Genomic DNA, 26,897 nt, shown 5'->3' with positions numbered 1-26,897 from the left:
TCTCGAGCTACAGGTGTGATAAACCACGGCTATTTCTTTGAAGTTAAGCGCCCGCTGCTTATCAACTCAGATTGCCGCACATTCCCGGATGTGTGCGGAATAAACTCGCGTTCATTTTGTTTGCACAGTATTTGAGCAATCTATGTTACTACTGCGCTTTTCTTTGTTGGTGTAGGAAGGAGTTGAACTCTGACCTGGAGATACAGGAGCACGTGGTCTTTTTGCCAGGAAAGTCTCAGTGGAAAAGTGATGCCTCACACTAAGTTACTGACAGGTCTTATGTTGTGTAGTAGTTTGGCGTTAGTAAACAGAAAATGTTACGTACACGTAAGAACCTGGAGAGTACAAATCTGTTCCATATAGGGGATCAAACCATCTGGTCTAGTACAGGGAAGCATGTGGTGCACATACGTTTTCCATCCTGGAATCAAAAGACAGACTTACCTTTGCTCTCAGTCTAAATTTGGCTTTTTAAATATATGTCCATACGCTCGTTACCAGGGCTTATACACTGGAAGACAAAAAGGCAGATTCTTGTCTGCATGTCTGTAGATCTGTAATAAATATTTTAGTTTAACTCAGCAGAGACAAGCAGCTAGTCTGGTTGCACAACATTAGTAAATAACCAGATCTGCAATGCCTGTTTAGTTTCAAGATGTACAAAAAAATAAATAAAAATGCTATTTGGTGGTTTCAGAGGATGTTGCATAACTCCTTCTGGACAACATGGATCTGGAAAATCGTTTCATCCCAAAATCAGTGGTCCAAAACTCTGTCCAAATATAGATTTGTTTGCATACAGCAGTGTTATTCAGTCAGCTTTAGAGGTGGTGGTGAACTTTGGACAGAGGCAGGCTGTTTCCTGGTGCTTCAAGTATTAATACAAAATCTAAATGTGTTATGGCTCCATGCCTTTGTGTGTCAGGCGTCTCTTTATTCCAATCTCATGGAATGAAATCCATATTTCAAAAGGCAGGATTACTCTTATAAAACTAAATAACAATTAAGAGTACATAATTAAATATAACATCATAATTTAACTCAAGCTGTTTCTCTTTCACATCTGAATGATTGAATTTACACAATAGAACATGATTAAAATATAATAAAAAAAGCAGGGCAAAGTTCAGTTTCTAATTGGTTATGTATTGTGTACATAAACAGAAACGGGTTACTCCAAGGGCATTAAGACCTCCATAAAAAGCAGCACAGGACGGTTAGGTGACATCCACCGAGCATCCACTGACGATTATCCCCGTTAATAACTCAACTGCCAAAAACATTCTGGACCGAAGATGAAAACACGCAGCTGCAATAAAAGGATGAAAATATCAGCTGCAACGTACATGAGCAAGTCTGTGCTTTTGTTCTCTTCTGTTTTAGGACTTAAGGCTGAATGCGGGGGACAAATAATCATGACAAAACTTTAGATCACTCATTTATTACTTTTTTTTTTTTACAAACAGTAAATGGCACGTTTTCATAAATAACACTAAGCAATTCATTTTAACTCTCTTATTAAATAGAATTCTTTTCATTTGTAACAATGTTTCTTCCCATCTTGCAAAATTACTTTTTGAAACTTAACAAATGTAACAAAGACAGGAAGGATATAAACAAGCATGCCACCTGCATATTCATCTCCGGAAAACTTGAAAACACACTTTTTGCATCAGAAACATTTAGGAGGAGCGATATCATTGCACTTCTTTTTTTCAGCAAATAGCCAATAAACCAAACAATACCAACACCGTCTGTGTGCAAACACTTTTTTCTCAAAAATATATTACAAATATGTACAAAATGCTCCCGGCAAGTCTTTTCATTCACGCATAGGCAAAGTCATGCTGTAGGTAAAGGTCAACTTGACATGCAGGACAGTTTTTGATTTAACTAAGCTGCGATGCTTTGGTGTAACTGAACCTTAAGTTGTTAGAAGCAAGCGTGTCACTTGAAATAAGAGGAATATTGAGGAATGATTGTCCTCTGGCTAATAGATCCATTTAGGGGATATAATCCCAGCTGAGAAGCTTGTGGGCTTCTGTTTTTACGATTCCCCCTCGGGCTCTTCAGTTTAAAGCTCTGCAAGGCAAATACAGAAAGTTTAAGTCTCACTTTAATCCCGTCAGTCACAAAGTTTCATGTAATGCAGTTGTTAAAATTGGCAGTGTGTCAGTGAGCGGCAGTAAATCTAAACTACTTGACACATATCAGGTTTGACCATTCATTTTTTTCCCCTGCTTCCTGTGCTGGCATTTAGTTAGGGGACAGTCCCCGTGTCCATTCCCGAGATGTCAGCCAGTCCACTGGCTGGCATCTCGTTTGATATATGAGGGCCTATAGGAACAGTCAGCAGCCGGGGACAGTTTCTAAAATAATCCACTTCACCCGCCCTAACCCATCCCGGCTGGCTGTGGTGGGCATTTCACCCAGTTAATGACAGGCTCGGTGGGGCAGATCAATTTGCCCAATAAAAATAGAATTGATTGGTTGCACGCAGGCAGGCCTGAAGAGACAAGCAGCTGTGCTTTATGTAACATGGGGTGATGTTTGAGGATTGAGTAACGTTTCTTGGATCCATGCACAGTCGGAATTTAAAGAAGTTAAACATGACTTGGCAAAGATGAAAATGAGTTGGACGGGATGAGTGACAGAAGTCAGTCAGCAGTGTATGACATGTTCCTGTTCAGCGTCCAGCACTCTCAGAGAAGAATTGGAAAACTGGAAGGAAACTGAAGCGCGATTTTTGCATTTTTAGATCAACACCTCATCAAACTCAGCATAAAGCGGATGATTGTTGTCTTTTGCACTGCACAGAGACTGCACAGTTTCAAGGAATTGGAAATCTTCGAGTGTGTCATAGTAAAATTTGGATCCCACAGCCACTGAACAGAAAGCTGACCCTTTGGGCCCAAGACGGGCCATCATCCAGCATGTGATTTACTGTATCATATCTCTTTAGCACACGTAAGCAGATATGTGCAGAAAAGAACATTTCCATGTATGTCGAAGATTAATTACTGTGGGCTGACATTACAAACCAACCTGAAGAGTTGATGTAGAGGCACTCAGATGGATGAGTCCCTTACCTTAATGTCAGATGTCACGGCCAACCTCTGCTATCATTGACTTCGGCCTGGAAATAACAGATTAAAATTGACGATAAACAAATATAAATATGTTGCCTGGCCGTCTAAACCATGTTAGGCTGTGTTGCTTAATCAAATCTATATGTCTGCAGAAGTTCAAGCATTCACAATCACATTAAAGAGAAGCAATGCACTGATCAATTTGCTGGTGGACCTCTTACATAATATGCTCTTCATGCCAATGGAGGAAGTTGTTTTATTTTTATTGCTCTAACAGATGAAATATAAAATCAGTGGCTTCTTGCAGCCACGGGATTTAAGTGCAACAATATATGAGTACTTTTCCATATTGTAGCTGCATGCGCTGTAGGACTGCATGTACTACAAAATTGGGTCACCTTTCTTTGGGGAGTGTTGAATTACTCTGCTGCTGGTCTTGCTCAAGTCTGGGGGAGAGGCACATAGTAGTAACATGCATGTTTAAATGAGCATGTGTAAACAAAGAAATTTTAAAAAAAACATGTGACTCACCTTTCCTTTTGTGCTCTGATCTTCTCATCGTCATACCTTTAAGAAAAGGGGATAGAAATGCAGAATGATGAGGAGTTCTGTAACATCCTTCTCACCGGTGCTGAAGTTAAAAGTTCATCGCTCTGTGTTGATGCAGCTCATATGCAGAGACATGTTAAAGAGAAGGTTTTTAAAGGAATCTGCAGTCCTGAGATAAAATTCAGTCACTTGTAGAAGCACTTTTAAGAGCAATAACTTAAGCGAATCATTTTCTGTATGACTTTATCATTCTCCCACATAATTGAAGCGGAATTTCATCTTTATAGTGTTGCTTCATGTCATTGAGGTTTAAAGGCATTTGTGTATGCACAGCTCTCTTATGGTCCTTCCACAGCATTTCATCAGGTTGAGGTCTGGACTCGATCCTTTTCTTTTTCATCCATCGTGTTGAAGATTTGCTGCTGTGCTTGGGATCGCTGTCCTCCTGCATGACACAGTTTCGGCCAAGCTTTCGCAGTCAGACAGATGGCCTCACATTTGACTCTAGAATATTTTAGTATACAGAGCTGACTTAATGGCTACAAGGTGCAAAATACCCAAATCATCACACCTCCACCACCATGCTTGACAGTTGATTTGTGGTGTTTGATTTTATTGAAATGTGGTGCTGTGTATTACGGCCATTTGGTCTAATCTGTCCGAAACTTTCCCCTGGAATCCTTCCAAACAAGCAACACTTATTTAAGCGTTTTCTATTTGTGTTGTCATGAAAGGTAAAATTTAACATGCTAACCAAAGCCTTAAGAGTCCGATATGTAACTCTTGGGTTTTTTGCAGTTTCTCTAAGCATCGCATGAGAAGATTGTGGGGTTGTGTTAACATTTGATTAGCAGCATGTATTAATTTCTATGGAAGCAGTAAAGGTGCACTTGGTTTTCCACAGATTCCACAGAGACTTTCTTTTGCACACGACAGTGGAAAGGTTTGTCTGATGTTGGCTCTGTTTCTTCTGTTTAACTATGCACTGCAGTTCTTCCAAAGCCTCAATCATCTTTTGAATTTGTTTTAAAATCAGTGTGAATACTCACTGGACCATTACTGTCTGCCATAATTCAGTTTTGAGCACTCTTGCACAGTTTGCCATAATAAACAAAAAAAGTAAAAAGTGAATGCCTACTCAGAGTTATAAAGCTCATGTTGGATTTCTTATATGTTTTTAATTTCTTTCCGTGAGGCACGTTGTAACTTTGCTACATATATAAAGTGTTTTTTAAATATTAATATTATTTTAATCACCTGCTGTTTCGTCTGCACAAGTCCATCTAAGTAAACAGTGAGAAGCAGACATTTAAACAAATGTGAAAAACTGTACATCAGTCTTAGTTATCCATAAACACTGTTGGACTGTTTGAATTCTTTCAAGATGTCAGGATTTGGACAACGATGCATGTTTTGTAATTTTGCCTCTGGACATCATATCACAAAAAAACATTAATGATGTGACCAAAGTGCAGACTTTCAACTTTAATTCAAGGAATTAAACAAAAGTATTGCAAAAATAGATTAGGAATAAAAACTATTTTTATATATTCCCTAATTGTCAGAGAGTCAGTAGTGACTGGACAATAGACTAACAACAGTTTCATGACCTCTTCCCTCTTTATTCCATAACAAATTAAGCAGATAACAGACCTGGAGTTGAGTCTTGCATTCAGTAGTAAATACTTATGGAGCTGACTATATTGCTGTAAGCTTGCAAAGCAGAGTATAAGCTATGAAAGACACTTGAAGCATCTCAACAGGGACCCTTGGTGGCTGAGAATACTTACTGCAGCACACATTCAGGAATCTGCACGTGCTCCATGGGGATAATCTGACCGAGTTCCTTCAGGGTGTGAACGTAACGGATCTTATCCATGAACTTCACACTTCAAAAAATATAAACAACATTGGGTTACTGTCACAAATTAATCCTAAAATATATGTGCATTCAGCCACGTAGCACAACATACGTACTCTGATTATGAAACAGCAACACTTTTCTCTTTTTAATGTTTTCAGTGTAGCGATGTGACAACTTTAAAATGCTCCAACCTATTTTCCACTCTCTCTCTTTTGTTTTTAGATTTGTTAAGAGACAAGCTTTCACGGCCAAATATGTCATAAATATACCTAATGAAGGGTCTTGAGATGGCCAGGACAGTGCGGATGAACCATGTTGGGTGAGCGATGATGAGACACTTTAGATTCTTCCTCAGTCTACAGGAAACAAACAGAGTTTATTACAATCCATTATAACTTTTAACGGCAGGAAATCCCATGTATATTGGTTATCTTCATCTCTAGCATCAAGAACATCTTCAGCTTCACTATCTTCTAATTTCCCAAATTGTTTTCCGAGTTATTTTGACACTGTTCATCTTACTTTCTGTCTATCATCTGGTAGCATCTCTTCAGCCAGCTGATGCCAGGCATCTTTCTGCGAGGAGTTGCTCCATTCAGGTAAACAATCATGTAATCCTCTGCTACCAGCAGCTCCAGGCTGCTCACAACATACCTGAGAACAGACATAAACAACCTATAATTGTACATGAAAACAGCACATAAAATCCCCTCATTTGATTTATGATGAAAAAGAGTTCTGATATTTTATTTGTGGAGATAAAATGATCTTTCATTTAAAGGGGGATCCATTAAACTAATTTCCAGCTCTAGTTCATCTCATAAACTGTACCTGCAGGATGTCATGCTTTGATTATTGAGGCCCTGTTTTGAAGCTTTAGGCTGAGTATTTTTGGCATCACCATTTGATGTTTTGAAGCCAAACATGTTGCCCACGGTCTTCCGCGATCCATATCATACTTTAACACCCCTTTTCAATGGGGGTGTTTTCTGGTGTCTGTGTGTGGCGCTGCTGGGTAGTCTGTGCTGGCAAACAAATGTTACCGGTCTGGTAGTTACTCCTGGGTGGGTCTGGGGCAGGCTTGGGGACTTGGGGTACCTCTGGGCGGGGGTTTTGGCTGGACCTGGGGGCTTGGGTGTATTGGGGGAACGAAGGGCCTCTTTAGCTAACTCTTAACCTGGGTTTTTATTGGCTTATGTAGTCTGGTAGTTGCCTGAATGCTGGGGTGGGTATAGTTCGGGAGGAGTGAAGCACACACACTCCCGTTCTCTGTTCGCCATCCAGGGCTGGAAGAGCTGGCTGTCTGGTCAGGGTCTGGATTAGGGTTATGAGGCTGTTGGGCTGCTCTGCTGCTGCGGAGGCCAGGGAAGTCTACTTGTCTCCATCCCAGACTGAAGGAGACCATCTCCTGGGTCTGTGGGCTGATTGCCCTTCTACGGGTTGTTGGTTCCAGGACCTGGGAGTGTATGGGGAATGTGAGAGTGTGTACGGCGTCCATTTCTGTGTCTCCATGTTGGGTGTGTGTGTGAGTGTTTGTATACCTGTGCATGAGGGTGGGAATGCATGCTTGTGTTGTCCTGTTTGTCTTTGTGTGTCAGGTCAGGTCTTTACCTCTCTTAGAACATCTCAGGCCAATAATGCCTAGTAATGCTCCACTTGTGAAAGTAAATCTGTTTGTCATTTTATGGCCTTCAGACAACAATTCTGACTTCTACACTGCTGGAAAAGACAGGAGGAGAAAAAAGAAGAAGAAAGTGGTGACTCAAAACTCATGCACAGTACTGGAGGGATTTACTGAGGTCATAGGAGCAGAGGATTCTTCTCTAGAATCTGAACTCAGGAGTGCCACCTGCTGGCTATTAGAAATAATGGCACAGATTTCAGGCACTTTACTGGCTCAAGATCTCAACATGACGTCTGTTTTTTTTCTTCATCAGAAACAAACTGTTTTAGCTCCCTTTAAGGTCAAGGGGCGGGGCTTCCATGCTCAAAGCCAGAGCAGCGTGACTGAGATGACCATATCAGGATATCCTCTCTTACTGACATCACACAGTGCCAAGAGTAGAACAAGCCGTTTAGAACTGACTATTTTGAGCAGTCTGAAATCAGGGATCACTATCTCAAACTTTAATATAAGCTCTCCCATTACAACAGTATGGATTTAAATAACATAAAAAAAAAACCCATAACAGGTCCACTCTAATTTTAAGAACTATTTGATTCATTATTTTACATCCTCATTGGATAGGAGACTTTTTACATTGGAAACGTTTAATGGATTGTAGAGTGAGAAAAGAAGGAAGTAAGGTTGTCGCCATGTGATAACAAAGAAAGGATCTTACAGGAAGAGATTTTCCATGATGTACGTGTAGTCGTCACAGCTGCTGTCAGGAAGGTAGCAGGCTGCAAACACGATGATGGCATTCAGACCTTCCCCGTAATATCCTGACAGAAGAGAGAGATGCAGTTGCTCCATTTGTAGTGGCAAATTATCACGTGGCAGGTAGGACATGTAAATGTGTCTGTACTCTTTTACATTTCACCTACGTTTTACATTTAATACCAGGAAGTGGGCTGAAAAGATTTATAATAGCATAACCATCCTAAGGAATCCATTTGGGGAAACAGTCTAACTAACCTCCATGTGTGACCACTCTCAGGTACGGCCTGATGACCTGCATATCGATCCGTTGCTCCTGGTCGCCAATGATCACTGTTCGCCACAGACGACCTGACGAGTCTCTCTCCTCTTCGCTCTCACCTGGGAGACGCTTAGCAGTAGCCACAGGTGTGTCGTCTGAAAACAAGGTGACACCAGAAAGCAGCTGCTCACAACACATGTAGCCAACATGAGCAGAGCTGGCAAAGGGAAATGAACCTTTTCAAAGCTATAAATCACGATTTATGATGACATTTAGCATACAAACGTAAAATGTACTCTAAGCTCTTTTTACAACATGTCTAATTCATACAAGCACCTTTTTCTTCTTCTAAATGTTTCTATCTAACATTCAAATAACAACTTGGGGGTTCAGCATCTTGCCTGAGGATACTTTGGCTGACTGGAATTGCCTCAAACCACCATCCTTCCAATTAGTAGCTGACCTGCTCCACCTCAGAGGCAAAAAAGGTCCATATTTGTCAATGTAAACAACAATATTGCCAAAGTTACTGCACATAACCTGGTGCAATTCAAATTTTCCCTTCTTTGTAAAATTAAATATCATGAAATCCTGAATTTTTCCGCCTCATTTACAATGCAGGCTTACTCTTCAGCTCACCTTTATACTAAATATGTGGTATTGGCTTGTTCAGACAGCTCAGAGGCCACACCAACAACAACGCACAATACAACTACTCAACATGACTGACAGAGACAACGCCTTTAAATGGAGCATAGAATAAGCGCTGATGTCACTGCATGGCTCAAGCACACGCTCAAAAATATGTTACCAAAAAAAAAAAAAAAAAAAATGTTACCAGAGAGCAAAATATCTGCTCCCCTTGGATGTGACCTTCTTGCGTTGCTAAAATTTAATAAACAAACAAAAAAAACCCTGCTCAGCTGGGTAAAAACTCATCCCAAAAGGATACACAGACCCAGCAGCTATTTGTTTTAAACCAGCATGATCCATCAAAGCTGGAAGCACAGATTTAGAACAAGAAAATCCAGAGGAAAAAAAACTAAAAGAGATGTGAAGAATGAGAAGCAGCAAAGGATACACCAAAGGGCTCCTAACAAAAGCCCCTGCAGAGGGGAACGAAAAGCTACTACTGCTTAGAAAAAGCTGTAACATCTGGACCTGAGCTGATCACTGACTGTGCTTACATTCATGTACTGCACAGACACGAAAGCCTCCCTTATACCTGGGACCTGAAGGATCAAATGTAACCCCTCACTAGACTGTAAAACTGCTAGAGCTCCAGAGCAACACAGGAGTTGGGATTGATAATGTTAGAGCCACCAGCCTTAAATTGGTGTTAAGGCTAATTTTAACTCTCTTCGGCTTTTCTCCTTTGTTTAAATCAACACACAGTACAATGTAATATCATGTTTTATTGTTATGCTTTGTCTTTTGTGACAGTACCCAGCATTCCCTCTTTTTTAGAGTGTGTGTCATTGTTTTCATTGTTATACTGTGTGTGTTTAATAGTTATTGTGTTGTTTTTAGCTTGCGGAAATAAATGTGCCTCTATTCTACATTTGTTCTGGTTTATTACAACTACCATATAAAACTATATCATTACAGAAAGATTATGTACAGTTTGTCGATTTGTCCTCATTATGTGTTCTAATAATTTCCCCCATAGAAGTTTTTGGATGCTAAATTTGAACATGCATGTACCCTCCCACTCTAGCTCGTTGCCGTTGTTGATGAACTCCAGTGAGTCAGTCTCATCTGGAGTCTCGATGTCATCAACATTGATGTCCAGGTCGTCGGGCGTTTCCAGGAAGTCATCAGAGAGCACCGACCCCTCGCTCTGATCCAGAGACAGGTTCATGTCGGGGGCGACCAGCGTGCGACGCTTACGTTGGGTCATGGATTCGCCGACATTCAGAGTGGTGGGAGGATCTAAGACAAAATGTTATGAAAGTATGGATACACCTTATACGTATAAACATGAGTGTGTCTGTATAAAAAATATAATGGTGTCGATTTAGTCCACTTACTGGTCCTGCTGTCAGAGAGGCCACATGCATCTCCATCCTCTGGCAGTGGCCTGCAGGGAAACGAACGCAGCATAAATAAACAGTTAAATTGGAAATAATTGTACATACATAAGAATTATATCTGGCTTAATGTCTTCCTGCTGCCAAGTAATGATTGTTTTGGCTGTTATATAATTGTATATTATAAGCACAACTGTTAAACTAAATAATCTGCGATGATGAAAACCACTAAAAAACCATGAAGTACTAACAGTCAGTCTCAGCATTTTGCTCTTTGCCCTTTGTTTTTAGAGAGGCTGCGATGCGAAACCCGATTTAAATATATTTCACCCTGTCGTTTGAGAAAGCAACACCAGCAATTACCAACTCCCCTCTGATTTTATAATAGGACAGCTGAAACCTCGGTGAGGGACTGAGCAGGCTAGATTAGAGTGCACACACATATGCAGACAGGCAATAACAGAGACTTGCATACACAGACAAACACACCCTGAAACACCACAAGTATGGACTGATGGAGCTGCTGGATAATTGCTGTTATTAAATTGTCAGTAGCTATGTAGAAGCAAGGTTAAGACCGCACCGACAAGTATTCAAGAGCGAATTAAGCAGTAGGGAAGAGAAAAACAATTTTCAGTGTTAAATAATTTGCTTCTAACACAGACCTCCAGGTCTGAAATCCCCCCAGATGAATCACAATATTCCACTTCTCTTACCTAATATTCCACCACCATAATTCATGTGAAGTCATCCTGAGATATTTTTAGCCTTGTTAAATGCATTAAACACACGCATTAGTGATTCTGACACAAAAGCATTTTTCAGACAGTCACAGGACTTTGCTGCATGTACTGTGTGTGGATGTTTTTGGAAGATAATGAAGGTTTCTCTGATCAGCTTCTAAAAGCATATTTCCCCTGCTGTCAAAGAAAGATTTTGGCCAGCAGTAGAGCGAGTGGCTAGTCTCCCATAGCTTGGACACTGCGAGGTATTTGACTGCTCCTCTTTTTCCATCTGCTGGTTGCTATTTTGTTCGCTGACTTGCTACAGCCTCATCACATAACACCTGATGACTACATCATGGAAAGTACACACCTGCTTCCTTTCGGCCCTCCGCGCACTCATACAACATGTGACAGACTTTCCATCGAAGCTTGATCTCTTTGAAAAAGCTTCTGCACAAATCAGACAAACTGCACGCACAAACACAGACTGTTTGTTTCTCTGCCTCGTACCTGGGGAAGTCTTCATCCTGCCACTCGTCCTTAACCTCCATGCTGTCCATGCGTAAAGTGGCTTCCGCTGTACCCATCCTCTGACAGCGAGGATGGGCTTCAGCTCGCTGTAATAGGCAAACAAACAAAAGAATTCATTGAGCCGTTCACCAGGAAGTTCACTGAATGGTTTAACACACTGCTAAAACATTCAGTCGTTGCAGCCTTATTAAAGTAGACACTCCACCCAAATTGCACAACCTGAATGATGCCTTTTTCTGGCTTCTTATACTTGTCTTTATTACAAACTGAAAGTGGAGATAGATGAGCGTGGCTGCTTTATGATCAGGATTTAACATAAAAAAGTTTTAAGCCACTACCAAGGAGTTTGTTTATCTCTTTGTTTGCTTAGACGCTTAACTTGACCTGTCAATCATTCGGGCATTAAAAAAGACACCTAACTGAAGGGATGAACCAATGTTGTATCTTCACTTAACAGAAAATCTGGGGAAGAACCTGTTTTAAATTATATCTTTAGGCACTTTGTTACTAGCAGCCTGTTGTGAAACACGCTATTTGTTCCTGTTTCTTTGGTTGAATCTGTGAAAAATACCACAGATAACACCATGTGACAGACATAAAATAACATTTTTGCAGCAACAAGGTGTTTCCCCAAAAGCTCTTAGCTGAAAACTCTACATAGTAGCAGACCTAAAATCTATCTACTGCAGATGAACAGCATCTGAAAGTCATGTTCTTATAAAATGGAAAAACAAAACAAAACAAAACAGAGAAGATGTGGCATGAGAGATGCATCTGGCCTCTAAGTTGATGTATCTCTCTTCTCCTCACTGACGTCTCCTCAGAAATGACCTCAGTAGAAGGGTGGCGGCACGAAACTATTCTTAAGAAAGGGAAGCAGGGACAAAAGGCTGGTGTGTGCCAAATTACACAAGAACTAGACTGAAAACCATCCATAAACAGGTCTTATGGAGGGATGCATGTTGTTCAGCATGACACTGATCCCAAACACACTGTAAATGCTGCAAAGCGCACTTGGATAGAACAAAACACACAATGGAGCACTACCAGAGCCTAGACCTCAACTTCACTGCAGCGGTGTGGGATCATCTTGACAGAGGATGCATTAAAAGTCACAGTATGCACAGTATTGTCTCTAGTTGCATCATGGGAAATGTGTCATGTCTGGAGCTTGACCCTTGGAGGTGACACAAAAATTTGGATATGTCACCCACCTCTGATTCTGTCAGCTTCTCTCTGTTAAATAAAATGAACTTCATTATGTAGCTGTTGCACTAAAGTAGTTGAGTATATCATAAACAGGTGAAGCAATGGACTCAGAGGAATTAGAGACTGGAATTGGACGATCAGGAAAGCAGAGTAGATGCGTTGTCTTGTTTGTGTTGGGCAGACTGTATTTAAGAACAAAATCTGAACCCAAGAACAATTTAGCCCTATGTGTTCTGTAGTTAAATCACAGAAATGATAGTTTGACATAACCAAGTCCCAGTGGGTTTCCTTCCCCATGACCCCTGGGGGAGGGTGACATAAATAAAACATCCAGTTTCTCATACAATACAGATCCTCAGGGCACAACAAGCACGTGCTTCTGTAAAGCAGATCATGATCTAAGCTACCATATTATATAGAATCAAAGCAGATATCTCCCTCCATGACATCATGCTCTATATTTGGTATTTGATGTAAAGGTTCACAGTGTTTTATTTATAGCAGCCTGACCATTAGGGATTAGTCATGCACAAAGTAAACATCATGTGTAAGTCTTGTGTCTTCCTATGTCACTCTCCTAGCCAGAGTTCCTCAGGCTACAGACGCAGACTTTACTGTGATCCATTTGTCCACTGGGTTGGCACTGATGTGTGGAATAAAAAAACAGCAAATGTGGGCTAAAAGGTGCAGGTCCTCCAGCTACATGTTCCCAGTGCAGCTGTATTGTAAATCGATTCTAAATGATGGAGAAAAGAGGTATTTGCACTGCATTGCCTGATAAGAAAGTTGCAGTGTTTGGTGCAGATCCTTAAATGCCATTTTAACTGAGACCTTTCTGCTTAAATTACATTTCAAGTTGCCTTCCTCTGATCTCACACGATGACTGCATGTGGTTTATTGTGGTGCGCATGTCTCTTTCAAAGGCTCAGCTGCATTCACAGTGAACTGCTGATTGATGGACACAAAGTAATGTTGCAGCGGCACGTGTTTGGTGGGGATTTATGTCCAGATGGCAGGCCTGTCCTCATTTGCCAAATGCTGTCTCGTGAACTATTGATGCTGTTGCGCTTGGCAAACCTGAGACCTGAAACAGGCGCAACACTTGCATAAATGTTACCACATACTTTTTTCTGACAAGTACTCTGTCTTTGATACACAACAGGTGGGATCAAGTGAAGCGGAGAGGTAGTTTTCGCTCGTCTCTGTTATGAAATCATTTACTCAAAGATAAGCATTAATAGAACAGTTGAAGATGAAAGGCAACAGAGAGGTGGTCATGTACAGCCTGAAGAGAATGATGTCAAAAGCCTAAAAACGTCTCATCTTTTCAACATCTCTTAATATCTCTGACAACACTGAAAACAAAGTCAAAAAATTATCTGTTTGAAGAGTGTGACACCTGAAATCTGCTTCATCCTGACTGTGTAGTTGCAGTTTGATCAGATCAGCTTGTGTTCACAGAAAACCAGCGGCTCCCACGACTGTCATCCCACTGTGATCTAAACATTTCCCTTTTTCCTTTTTTGAGGCCGCTCCACTTCAGAATAAACAAACTAATAATAAAAAGAATAATCTTAGGTCTTACTGTATCACTCTTATTGAGAAGCTGACAAAGAAAATTTGTGTTTGCGTGGCCTTTAAATGCGTGCAAAGAAGCTATTGTGTCACGACTGCCAGTCCTCAATTAGCAGAAAAACTAAAACCGTCTCAGTGATTAATTGCGTGCAGTCACAGAACGAAACAAAGCACTGAATGTCACGTTTGATGTTCTGCCCTCTGGGCCTCCCATCAGTAGAATCTGTTCAGAAGAAGAGCTCTTTATGAGAGCGGAAAGCGGAGAAAACCATGGTTTAAAAGCAGGATACTCACATACTGTAATTACAAAGGCTTTCTGCGTCCCTGCTTCCCTTTCAGATGGTCCCCCTTCCTTAAAGCTGCTGAGTGTGGATCATCGCTGATTACATCTGCAGGTGTGTGCTGAGGGCCTGGGCTGCTGGATAATTCTTGTTGTTTACCCCTGCTGTTAATGGAGGCTGAGGCAGTAACTGTAACTCCTGTAGAGAGGCGAATGAGAGGAGAGTCTGTCACTATGCAGCAGAAACATCCCGCTCTCACCTTCCCAGCGTCCTCTCTGTGCTGCTTTCTGATCTAAATAACAATAATCCTGACCGTGTACCTTTAGCATGTTTCATGATGATCACTCTCCTCCTCCTCCCTCCACCAACTCTAATGCCCCCACCCCAGGCTTTAATCCTGCTGCGATGATGTCAGCCGTATGGGAACAGTGTTATGATGGTTACGTAATAACAACTGCCTACCTTCTCTTTGATTCTGTCAGGCCACTCGGAGTCAGGATCACCTGTTTCCCTCACATTCAGTCCATTCTGGATTCTCCATCACTGACGGAGTTTGTTTCCTCCGCAGAGCAGGAAAAAAATGGATGTTTCTATTTCAGCGCTGTTCCCTGGCAACAGCATCTTCACCCATTACGCGCACAGTCTCTCGCTCTCTCGTTTTTTCCCCCACCATCTCTTATAACCTCTCTCTCCCTCGATGAAGCCCCTCCTCCACACAGATTCCCCTCCTTTTCTCCTGCTTGCTGGCTCTGACTCTAATTCACCTTCCTCCCTACTTCTCCTGCGGTCCTCACAGCTGCACACAGCTCTCCGCAGTGTCACCGCACACGGAGTGGCATCCCTCCGGCATTGCCCTCAATACCCAAAGGGAGCAAGCACAACTTCCAGCTCTTCAGCTCAGGCAGAAAAATTAAATTCAGGTGTTTTTACACTTTATATTAACAACATTTCACTGCACAGCACTGAAATATGTCTGATTTATACAATAAGCGCTTAGCAGATGCAAATTTTGCATTAAGCAACAGTTTTATCTCTGTAAGAAATCACTTATTTTGTTGATGTTTACTGGAATTAGGATTCTATTTCGTTTCTACTTTATTTCACAGAAAATCATCTGTAGTTTTTTTTATAGCTTCTAATGTTGTTATTAATTCAACAACTCAACAAAAAGCATGCTTTTGTAACGATTTAGTTTAGTTTTTTAGTTACTTGAACTCAGTTATTTATTTTATTTTTTTTAACAGCACGACATAATCTATGTCGTGCTCTTCTTCTTTATTTTTTCATTTTTGTCAATTTGCCAGCAGATGGCGTGAGAGTGCTCCACAAGTCAAACTCATCAGTGTAAAATAAGAGTTGGGCTGAGCTGTATTACAGTTTGTAAGGCTAGTATATTCAGCACCCTAATTTAGAAATAAGAAATTTAATCCTGTGACATGTGCCACAAAAATACAGCTCTGCTTCCTGGAGAAAGCAAACATCTGTTACTTTCATTCTAGCAGTCTGGAATAAGAAGCCAAAGGTTTGATCAGGCTACATTAACATGATGTGCAATACTATTACTAACAAGACTGTTAGTTTTGCCCTGAAGGAGTTAATATTTTACTTATCATACAGAACCCATCATTTTATGCTTAATTTGCAGTGCTGTAGGAAGTGACTGTTCCTGAGAGATGAATCTTTACTAGCAGGAACATTTTAAGTGCTTCAGCAGCAAAGAGATGAAAGGCAATAATAAATAGAAAAAATCATTAAATAAAAGGTGAGGTATAAGATAAAATATATAACGGCAAGAAGTTCAATTCTACCATCAGGCCGGGGTCTTTCTGTGTGGTGTTTGCGTGGGTTCCCTCCGGGTACTCCTTCCTCCCACCGTCCAAAGACATGCAGTTTGTGGGGATAGGTTAACTGATTAAATTGCCCATTGGTATGAATGTGGGAGTGAGTGTGAGCGCGAATGGTTGTCTGTCTCTGTGTGTTCGTCCGGCGACAGACTGGTGACCTGTCCAGGGTGTACCCCGCCTCTCGGCCTATGACAGCTGGATAGGCTCCAGCGCCCCTGAAAAGGATAAGCGGAAGTGAATGGATGGATGGATGGATGGAATAAAAATATAATGTTGAAGTAGACGGATGATCACGATGGCTAGTGTTACTTACACACTGTGTAAGTACTGTTTCACAATATTTTACATAATATTGGACAAAAACAGTTACATGCATGTCAGTGCTGTGATTTTATCTAATGAGCAGTGTTGATTGTAAAGTCTGACTGCAGCAGGAAGGAAGGACCTGTGATGTCTTCACCTGAGTCTCCTGAGCAGATGTAGTCTGTGATCTATTCTTTCTTGAATAGATCAGAGAACATTCAGGAACCTAAAGGAATTCATCATTTCAATCTCTTCTCTTCTTCGATCCAGCAGAGAAGCTTTGCACCTCTGAAGTCTAACGTCTGTTCTTTGTTTTTGTTTGTTTGATCTGGAGGATTTTGGGGTATGAACGGCTGGGTCACTACAAAGCATCTTAGTCTGATTTAAGTATGGATTATGACTAGGACCCTGCAAAATGTTCATGGACATTCTTCTTCAGGATCTTCTGGTAGAAAGCAGAACTCATCGTTCCATCAATTACAGCAAGTCATTAAGCAGCAAAGCAACACCAGACCGTCACAATACCACACTACTATATTTGACTGGGAATGTAGTAAGACACAAACCTTCTAAATATTTGAACTTTTGTCTCCTAAGTCCACAGAATATTGTCCCAAGAATCTTAGGGATGATGATCAAGATGTTTTTGGCAAATGTGAGATGAGCCTTTGTGACCTTTTTGGTTTCTCATCTCTTCTTGAGTTTCTTTAGATTCGGACATAACATGTTGCTTTTTGAGGTCTTTAAGCCTGCTTCACTTTGTCACACACGTTATATTTGGATATATTATATTTGGACATGTTATATTTCTTGATTTAACAGATCTGGCAGTGATCAGGCCTGGATGTGGCTCATAAAATTAAACTCAGCTTTACATGATACATTTAATTACTTTTTCACATAGGGTTGGATAAGTTTGATTGCATAAGAGGGGTTGGATAGCCCCTTTCTCCTAATAAATTAAATCATCATTTTAAAACTGAATTTTGTATTTACCTGAGATGTCCTTCTTAAATTTTGAAATTACTTTAATTTTAAATTACCTGAAACATTTAAGTCTGACAAATATGCAGAAAACCAAGAAATCATGAAGGGGCAAATACCTTTTTGCAGCACTGTATGTCTTAGCCTGGAGCTCTAACCATTACAAACATCCTCCAATCGAAATGTCTTCATTTTCCAAAAACTTTATCAAGATCTGAAAGAAGTACTGCTACTTACTGGTTTAAATGAAGTGATATATCTGTAGTGGGCAGTCTGGCTAACACCAACACAATCTCCATGGATACCATGCCCATCTGTGTGACACCTGCTGCATCAGAATTTGCAGCTGTGGCAGTCAGACTAAAAAGGAAATCAGTGTTTGTCTTCTAGTGTAATATTGGTTTTAAGTTACTCAAAATGATGAATGATCAAAGTCTTAAGCTTGAAAAGTCATTTTTGTGGAGGCGATTTTTTCCATATTTGCTCAGCCCAGGTCTACATAATGCTCTTTCTGCTCTGTTAAATTTGTAGTGAACCAAGAAAAGCTAAAAATATTCTAATCATTATTGTACTTCACACAGAGGTCAGATTTCCCCTGAGGTAGAAATCAAGCATGGTCAAACAAGAATAAAGCCTGCACAAGTAAGTGCGAGTTGTATGCTTTAGTAGGTCAAACACACTGTCTGGGTGTCTGTACCGTAAGTCTTACATAAAAAGTAGATCACCTGGAAAAAGTCCAAAACTCGTCGTGAGACCCTGGAGGATGGGATGAAGAAGAGATTCTCATGCGTCACAAATGGACTTGTTAAAGACATGGTGGATTACCAGGTCAGAGGTCAAAGTGAGAGAACACTTGACCACTTTAATCGGTACCTAGTACAGACAGACTGTACTAGGTCTGTACTAGGACCTTAGTACTAACAGATTGGACCCCCTTATGTCTTCAGAACAGCCTTAATTCAACAAGGTGCTGAAAACATTCATCACAGGTTTTGGTCCAAAGTCACATGATAGCATCACACAAATGCTGCAGATGATGCAGATCTCCTGTTACACCACATCCTAAAGGTGCTCTGTTGGATTGACATCTAGTGACTGTGAACTCGTTGACATGTTAAGGTATGGAGCAGTGAGGTCAAACGCACTGTTTCTGTGGCCGTACAGTGAGGAGTATTTAAACTGTAGGTTACCTGGAAAAAGTCCAGGAGTCTTGGTGAGAGTCTGAAGGAGGGGCTAAAGAACCTATACGTCACAATAGGCTATGGTAAAGACGACGTGGATTACCGGGGCAGAGGTCACAGTAAGCCAATTCTTGACCACTCCTCTGTCTGTATACTCGCAGCAAATAACCTGTGGTATAAAGCAGGTGAGCTGTAGTGACACAGGCTCACAGGCTAAGCTGTGGCAGGTTGTTATAGCGTGGCAGCATCTCTTTTTTGTTGTTTGAATTCACAGCAAGGACAAGTGAAGAAAGAGATCTGAAAGATGTGTTTGGTCTCTTGTGTGCATTAATGAAACAAGGACGATTAAAACAATGGTCCTAAAGGAGTTTTCAAATTTTGTCAAAAGACCTAAGAAAGTATGACAGACAAAAGCAAAGGAGGCTAAAATAGTAAAAACAAAATTACATAATTGAATGGGACCTCAAAAGTTTTCTGTGACACTAATAATAATCTGTAAATAGACATAACAATCATCAAGCAGTAAATTAAAAGAAATCTGACGTCTTCATCAGAGAAAAAATCCCACACGAATTTCTAAAATCTCTCAAGGGATATTTCCATCTCAGTATGTTCATTAAGATACACTCACAAACCACTTTATTAGGTATACCATTTCGAGATGATTTGAGTTTTGAGACATGGTGTGTTATCCTGCTGAAAGAAGCCATCAGAAGATAGGTACGCTGTTGTCATAAAGGGATGGACATGGTCAGCAACAATACTCCAGAGGCTGGTTTATTTGAACAATCAGTTGGGATCCAAAGTATCCCTCACCATTAAAAGAACACCACCACCAACAGCCTTAATAGCCCACTTCTGTAACTGTAGCTGCGAAATGATTCCATTAATCCATGCTTTCATCTTCACTGTCATTTTTCCAATCTTCTTCAATTTTGGTCTGTCTATACCAACTGTAGCCTCAGTTTCCTGTTACCAGCTAACAGGAGTGCAACTCGGTGTTGTCCTCTGCTGCCATGGTTGTAATACGTTGGCTGCAATGAGTTAGTTGCTGTGCTTTGTATCAGTTTGAAGTATCTGCCCATTCTCCTCTGGCCTCTGACATCAACAAGGCATTTTTACACAGAGAACTGAATATTTTACAGTGTCTGTAAATCCAAGAGAAAGTTCTGTGCAGTTTTTCAGTTCTGGGTGTTACAGAATGTTTATGTTATGAAAGTGTGATGTCCACAACATCACTAAAATACTCCTTAGCTCTAACTAGGACAATATATGGCAGTCATGGCAGACAGGAACGCTTCAGGACACCTTTGAAGTATCATTCGCCTCTTTAATTCCTGTTTTAACATGCAGATAACCTGCAAAATCATTTTTAACCAATGCAAACTGCACTTAATGTGTGATCGATACACAAACTGATACAGACATTCTCTGCTTATATCATACGATTTGGCAAGAGAGGAAGACAGGAAAGCTGGGGACAGTGCACAGGACAAGACACGCAGTAAATGGCCTCAGGAAAGCTTCAAACCCAGGACTGTGCATCAGCCCTGTAGCTTATGGGTTGCCTGTTAAACCCAGTGAGCTAAACCATTTTTATGTAAATGTCAGTGACAAGAAAATCTTGCTTTAAAATATGAACCATTTTTATTTCTACTTAAAGGAAATCAAGGCAGCTCTGTGACTGTAGAGTCCACCTTTAAAAACAGTCAATACTGTGAAGCTCAATAGGAAAAGAATAGTATTTTCCAAGTGTATAACTCATGCTAACCCTAATATCAATTAAATAACAGTTATAAATAATAATATAGTAACAAAGAGCTGTGCAAAAGAGTTTTCAGTGTTTTAACCTCAAACTCAAATAAGTTCAGTATCATTCATGATAAATAGCTGTATCTGCTGTAGCACTGCTGAATTTAACATCCACTGTGGTAACCACTGTTTATATGAAATGTACGTGCGTACGTTTGCATGATGGAAGTTATTTATGTTTTACCTACGGTTAGTTTTTATTATTCGATCACACTAGTTCCATTGCAGTGACTAGTGCTGGTTTGGCAAGTAGATAATAGTGAACTACACCCAGAGGGTCTATCCTGCTCCATCTTGTTGACAAGATAAACACTCTCCATTGTCTGCAGGCTGGCAGTTATGAGCTAAGCTCTTTATCGGTTTTACTCCAGCTACAAGTTATTGACACGGTCTAATCATCTTGACACACATCTAGGGAAGTTTGTATACAGCTCTTGTAAACAGTATCTTGTTTTAAACATACAAAATTTAATTTTAACGTTACCCTTCTCCTCTCCACCGGCCCTTAGCTTTACGCTTTCCCTGTAGGACTGAGAAAGATTACAGCTGAAATATGGCATTCCTCATGAATCAAATGTTAGGTGACAAGTTGAAGAGTTTTACCGGAGGAGGTGGTGAAGGTAACGGTAAAGCAGGAGCAGAAGGAAAGGAAACAGCAGAGTCCAAAGGCATGTCCAGAGAGGAGTTTGAGGAGTACCAGAAGCAGATGGTGGAAGAAAAGTGAGTAAACCTTTGCAGCATTGGATGAAACACTGAAAAACAGTGCCTTAAAATAATGTTAACAACAGCTAAACTGGATAGCATGTTTACAACTATTCAGCAATATGTTTTTTGCACTGAGGTCACAAACTAGTGGTTAACATTTTTAAATGACAATCTAAGTTTGATGTAAGTGTGAATACTTGTGTGTTATTGTGTGCTTGGACTGGCCGTTTGTCCACAGCATACCCCACCGCTCATCTAATGCCAGCTGGGATTAAAATTTATGTAAATGTTTAAATGTTTAACAGTGTGTAATTTTTTAAAAAAAGGGAAAGATACAACTCATGTTAAGCGCGGGATGTATTACTCATCGGCAGGATTAGTAATACCAGGCTATCGCGTCATGTTTGTTCCAGAGCTGCAGATAAAAGCATATAGCACCGATAAAAAGTGCCTCTCTTAATCTCAAAACCCACTCATGAATTACTATTACATTGTGGACCATAGTAGCAACATTTAGAAAGAAAGAGGTTCGTTTTCATTCCCTGTCAATACAAGCTGTATTCTACATTTCAGACATTTGTATGCTGACCAGATCCCAAAAAACTAAATGTGGAGCAAAACACTGTGTTTGTGTGGGACAGTGTGGGACAGGTTAGCATTGGTGGGAGGTGGTCTGAAGTTTTCATATGCAAAAAATACCAACACAAGAATCGCTGTAGGTTACCAAATTTGCATTGAGCATGTAAAGTCCAATGTATTTCTAAGTACAAGCAGCCACTTAATTTTCTTTGTACTAGCTTCCATCATATTCACCCAAATCTGCAAAACATGTTACTTTTTGGTGATGCCTACCTTATGGGGAGAGCATTAGACAAGCTAACTTCCACTTAAATGTAATAATCCCTGCTCTCTTTACATGCACTGGGCATAAGCCAGACTTTAGGGCTACTTTGCCCTTTAGCTGCATGATCTTAAGACTCATTTTGGAGTCAGCTTCTGCCATTATGAGAAAATACTGTCAGTCAACATTCTCAAACTGTATTGTTTTCTATAGTGTGTGCGTGTGTATGGACTCTGGAGTCTTACTTGTGTGACTACATATGTGACATCAGCGGATGTGAGACAGGCTTATAGTTTAGCTTTAGGTACGGTTTATTCCCTTGAGGCTCAAATTAGCCAGTGAAGGAGATTAAGCTCTGTGTGTAATAACACGGTTTGGTTTCAGGAAGCCACCATTAAACATGTCTGTTAAGCCAGTGCGTTTTAAAACAATAATTATTTAATCACCTTAAAATTTGAAGGGATGCTACAATGTAAGCTAATTTCAACTAAGTGAAAAAAGAAGGTCTTAGGGCAGACTGTATAACAGATTACAGTAATTTTTGATTTATTATTTACTTATTCAAGTGGAAAATGGCAGTTTAGTCTTAATCAGGCAAGTATGGTGGTCAAAAATACAGGTTACTGTTAATTTAATAAAGGTAAGTTCAGCAAGAAAAAAAAGACATTTTTGTGATTTTCTTTTTTATTATTGTTAATTTTTAAATGTTTGTTTATTTAATTATTTTTAAGTGGCAAATGATGTTTAACGGGAAAAGGAATAGTAGTTCATTTAATTAGGGTAAGTTCACCAATACTAATTTCATTTATTTTGTGGTATTTTTTTATTGTGATTTTTTTAAAGTAGATTTTTGTCTTCACCAGTTTGGGTTCTTCCTACCATGGTGAGTCTTTTTTCTTTAAAGATTATTCGAGCTATATTCTACAACAGGAAGTTGATGGACAACACTGAACAATAATGTTAGTAGAAGTGATTAAAAAATTGGTCTGCATCTTTGATTTTTTTAGAATTAGTAAAAACAAAAAAACAACAACAAATAACCTAACTAAGCTATTCAGGATAAGCTAAAAATTTTCTTTTTTGAGTTACTGTGATTCTATTTGAGGATGAACTGCATTTAAGTAGCTAAATGCTAATATCGCCTTTGTGTATAAATGGCACAGCAATGGGAGTGAATGAGGTGAAGGAGTGCAGCCCTGGCCAAAACATCAAGTAACCCCGGATTTGGGCCAACTACTAGCTTTCCATGTAGCTAATCTTATTATTAAGCAGGGCATTACTGCAGCTACAGTTACAGAAGTGGGCTAATATCACAAATTACGGTTCTCTGGTCCTGTTCTGCTGCATAAATGTTGGACAAGTGGTGGTTGCCAGGCGACGATATGTCATTATAATATATTAAATATATTGTTTTTTGTACATAAATTAGATGTTACGGTCATTAAATGAAAATTATATGTTGCATTATTTGTCCATGCATGCTAAAAATGGGTCCCATTAGCCTGTTGATAAGTGGTAGCTTGGCAAATGATTTCAGGGGGCCTGAGATGTACCTCTACTCCAAGTCTGGTCCCTCAACTTCTGATCACATAGGAAGAGTTTGTGGACAAACAGACAGTCAGACAACTACTTAATCCTCACAGATCCACACAAGGTCAAACACAATAGATGAAGGCAGGAAAACAAGATCTGTGCAGTGAGACTTGCTGATCAGCTTAACAAGATAATGTTTCATACGACATTCTAATTGACGCAGCTGGCAGTCCTGGCATGTCTTCTTCTGCTAACAGTATGATGCGTGTGATAACATAATGATATGAAAGAAAATATTTACTTATATTAGATATATTTTAGGGATTCTGAGCATTTTGGAAAATATGATAAATAAATAAATAAAAGCATATGATCATACATTAAGTGTATGGTAAAAATAAACACAATTACATTCCAGTAATTGATTTATTGTTTCCTTTTCCTTTAACTCACACTCACTATGTGGCAGGGTTGGCCTTGTAACTTGTTCCATTTACTGGCTTACATAAAGTGCATGCATTTTGCAGGATTCAGCGTGACAAGGACTTTGCAACCAAGAAGGCTGAGAGGGCAAATCTCCGAGTGGCTTTAAGAGATAAATATCGACTTCCAGATGTAAGAAACTCTAGTTACTATATCTTTAGTTGCATTAACCTTTACATATATCAGTTTATTGTGCCATTTTCCCAAGTGTATCTCATTTACCAATGTTATTTTACTTTTATTATTATTTACTATATTGATTTATTAATTATATTTATTATTTTCATCACTGTATTACTGTTACTGATTTTCATTAAATCATTTGTATTACTTCTCCGAGCATTTTATGTGTGTGCAGCAGTTTAATGTCTGTACTATTGTGCTTAAATGTTCTATATAAATATGTTTACTCGAGTTGTATCAACTTAATTTTAACTTAGGTAAGTTTACTCTATGACTAGTACTGCATGATTTCTGGCACAACCCTTTTAGAATTACTTTACTTACATAATTACTTTCTTTAAATGGTAAAAATCCATTATATTTACACATTAATGCAGTTGCTATTGAACCATACCAGTGCATTTGTATAGTTATTGTGAAACATTTAATATTTTCATCAGATTTAAGTAAATAATGTTTCCACATGAAGGTGAACACAATTTTTTCAACAGGGATTTGGGGAAAGGATACTTTTTAACACAGTTAATTATACTTATATTCAAAATAAAATGTGTATTTTACTTATTTATTGTGTAAGTACTGTAAAGTAAGTTATTTTAGAAAAAGCATGCAATTAATTGCATGTATTTGCTATTAATACTAAGAAAAAGACTTGTTTTTGGGTTACTAGCAAAGCTGACTGAGACTCATAAACTTTTGTGGATGTTACTAGTAACACCTGATTCATTAATATGATGCATTTCTGCCCAGCCATAATCATTCAGTCTCTTAAACAACTCTAAAGTGCATTTCCATGGTAACTTATTAAATCTTTGGGTTTTAACATCATTCTGAACTTACTGCATTACAATTTTGTGACTTTTGTCACAGAGCACTCAAGACACGGCATTAGTGGAGATGGCTGGGGATGACATTGATGTGCCAGAAGAGCTTGCAAAAATGGTGGATGAGGATGAGGAGGAAGAGGAGGCCAATGACTCTTTCCTCAATAGACTTCAAAACCTGGACATGGACACACTGAAAACCAAGGCCCAGGCAACAATGTCGGAGATGAAGCAGAATGCAGAGGAGAAATGTACCCTCATGTGATAACTACTTGTCTAAAACTCAAAGTATAAAATATACAGTGCTCGCATTGTACCCAGGCCTTCACACATTACTTTTCACCTGAACTGCAACATTTGAAATTAAGTGTCTATTTCACAGATAACTGCTTTTATTTTTCAGTCTTCATACTCAGACTACAGGTTAAAGTGCTTTGTTTATGGAGCGCTTCTCTACATACAGGTGCTTCGTGAAATGATCCGGCCATCTTCACTTCACTTTTGCTACTTATACACACAGTATGACACTCAGTACGGTCATTTGTATTATATTTAATAATTTAAATATCTCTTCATCTGTCTCTGTAAAACATTCAATAAAGATTTAAGGGTTCTTATTTCTTATGTTTGTGATATTCATTCAAAAACTGTCTTTAAAGAGGTTAAATTCCCATTAAGGTTAAAGCATTAAGTTCCTAATCTGGCTGAGTGGACGAGAGAGAAACTCTGGTTATTATGACAAACTAAAAGATTAAAAGATAAAGTACCTGAACGCCCCAAATATTGTTTTCTTTCAACTATCTGCATCATTTTCGCAAATACATTTATCTCGGATGAGATTTACTGCATACTTGGAACTTTATTTGACAGGAATTTGGATTTGCTTTTATCTACAGAAGACATTTTAGGTCACAGAGTATAATCTAGGATTATGGGCCATAGGATTAATCTAGGACCCATATACCTTGTTATCTCTTCTATTAATTGACAATCATCCCATTATGTTTTTTTGTTGCTGAATACATAAAAATGTAGTTTTTAATACCTCTGTAGACATCGGAGGTATCCTTAAGAGATATTTGAAATTTGTTTTTAAATCATTTCATTTGGACAGTGACTGGTTTCAGTTTCAAGTCTTTAGACGTAAAAAGATCACATTTTGTACAGACTTTTAATAATAAGCACAAAGTGCACATTTACAACCGAACACCATGTGACAGATTAGACTTTTCTTCACATTTGAACATGAGCTGATCACATCTCCCAGCATTTAACCCTCCCTTTCCATTATGCCTGTCATCCCCCTGCTGTTCACCATCCCCCTTTCCCCCTGTAAGCTGACACAGCGCCTTTAAACATTAGCTGCTTTCTTCCTAATGGGATCTCAGGGACTTAAATTGTCATCTGATAAAACTAAGGCGCTTGATAGCTGCGCTGCACCCTCTTAACCAATTTGTACTCAATTAGGATAATGGGGAAACAAGCAAAGAGGGACAGCTTTAATATATTAATATTAATGTGATAAAATGATTATCAGTTTCCCTTGCTTATGACCTGGCTACTATTAGGAGCGTCCAGCAGGTGTCATATAAATACGATCTGTTATTAAAGTAGTCCAAACATTAAAGGGCTTTACAAATGATTTATAATTTATAAGTAGATACCTGCCAAAAATGACAAAAACAGTATAAGAGTCTGAGTTATCAAAC

The 26,897-nt window shown here is 39.4% G+C and overlaps 2 protein-coding genes across 4 annotated transcripts; one reads left to right on the top strand and one right to left on the bottom strand.

Moving 5' to 3' along the window:
- Positions 1–1,425: 1,425 nt before the first annotated feature.
- atcayb (ATCAY kinesin light chain interacting caytaxin b) lies at positions 1,426–15,184 on the bottom strand. Of its 3 annotated transcripts, none has more exons than XM_005936656.3 (14): positions 14,958–15,184; positions 14,513–14,693; positions 11,410–11,516; positions 10,175–10,224; positions 9,849–10,076; positions 8,141–8,299; positions 7,845–7,947; positions 6,025–6,156; positions 5,772–5,858; positions 5,429–5,527; positions 3,621–3,656; positions 3,488–3,535; positions 3,090–3,136; positions 1,426–2,082 (listed from the first exon to the last, which is right to left on the bottom strand). In XM_005936656.3, exons 3-13 carry the CDS (start codon positions 11,484–11,486, stop codon positions 3,097–3,099), a joined length of 1,059 nt encoding a protein of 352 aa, XP_005936718.1. In that variant the 5' UTR covers positions 11,487–11,516; positions 14,513–14,693; positions 14,958–15,184; the 3' UTR covers positions 1,426–2,082; positions 3,090–3,096. The 3 variants fall into 3 exon arrangements, with proteins under 3 accessions (XP_005936718.1, XP_005936716.1, XP_005936717.1); XM_005936654.3 differs by having other exon boundaries at positions 14,509–14,693; positions 14,958–15,183; XM_005936655.3 differs by lacking the exon at positions 14,958–15,184 and adding an exon at positions 14,816–14,922 and having other exon boundaries at positions 14,509–14,693.
- Positions 15,185–20,980: 5,796 nt separating this feature from the next.
- Positions 20,981–25,820, top strand: cplx4c (complexin 4c). The gene is made up of 3 exons (XM_005936658.2): positions 20,981–21,339; positions 24,226–24,313; positions 25,235–25,820. Exons 1-3 carry the CDS (start codon positions 21,173–21,175, stop codon positions 25,451–25,453), a joined length of 474 nt encoding a protein of 157 aa, XP_005936720.1. The 5' UTR covers positions 20,981–21,172; the 3' UTR covers positions 25,454–25,820.
- The last annotated feature ends 1,077 nt before the right edge of the window (positions 25,821–26,897 follow it).

The sequence above is a fragment of the Haplochromis burtoni genome, unplaced genomic scaffold, assembly GCF_018398535.1.
Source record: "Haplochromis burtoni strain Fernald_Lab_line unplaced genomic scaffold, NCSU_Asbu1 Contig_219, whole genome shotgun sequence".
In the NCBI taxonomy this organism is placed as follows: domain Eukaryota; kingdom Metazoa; phylum Chordata; class Actinopteri; order Cichliformes; family Cichlidae; genus Haplochromis; species Haplochromis burtoni.
The sequence above is the reverse complement of the archived record's forward strand: the minus strand, read 5'-3'. Positions and strand labels throughout refer to the sequence as shown.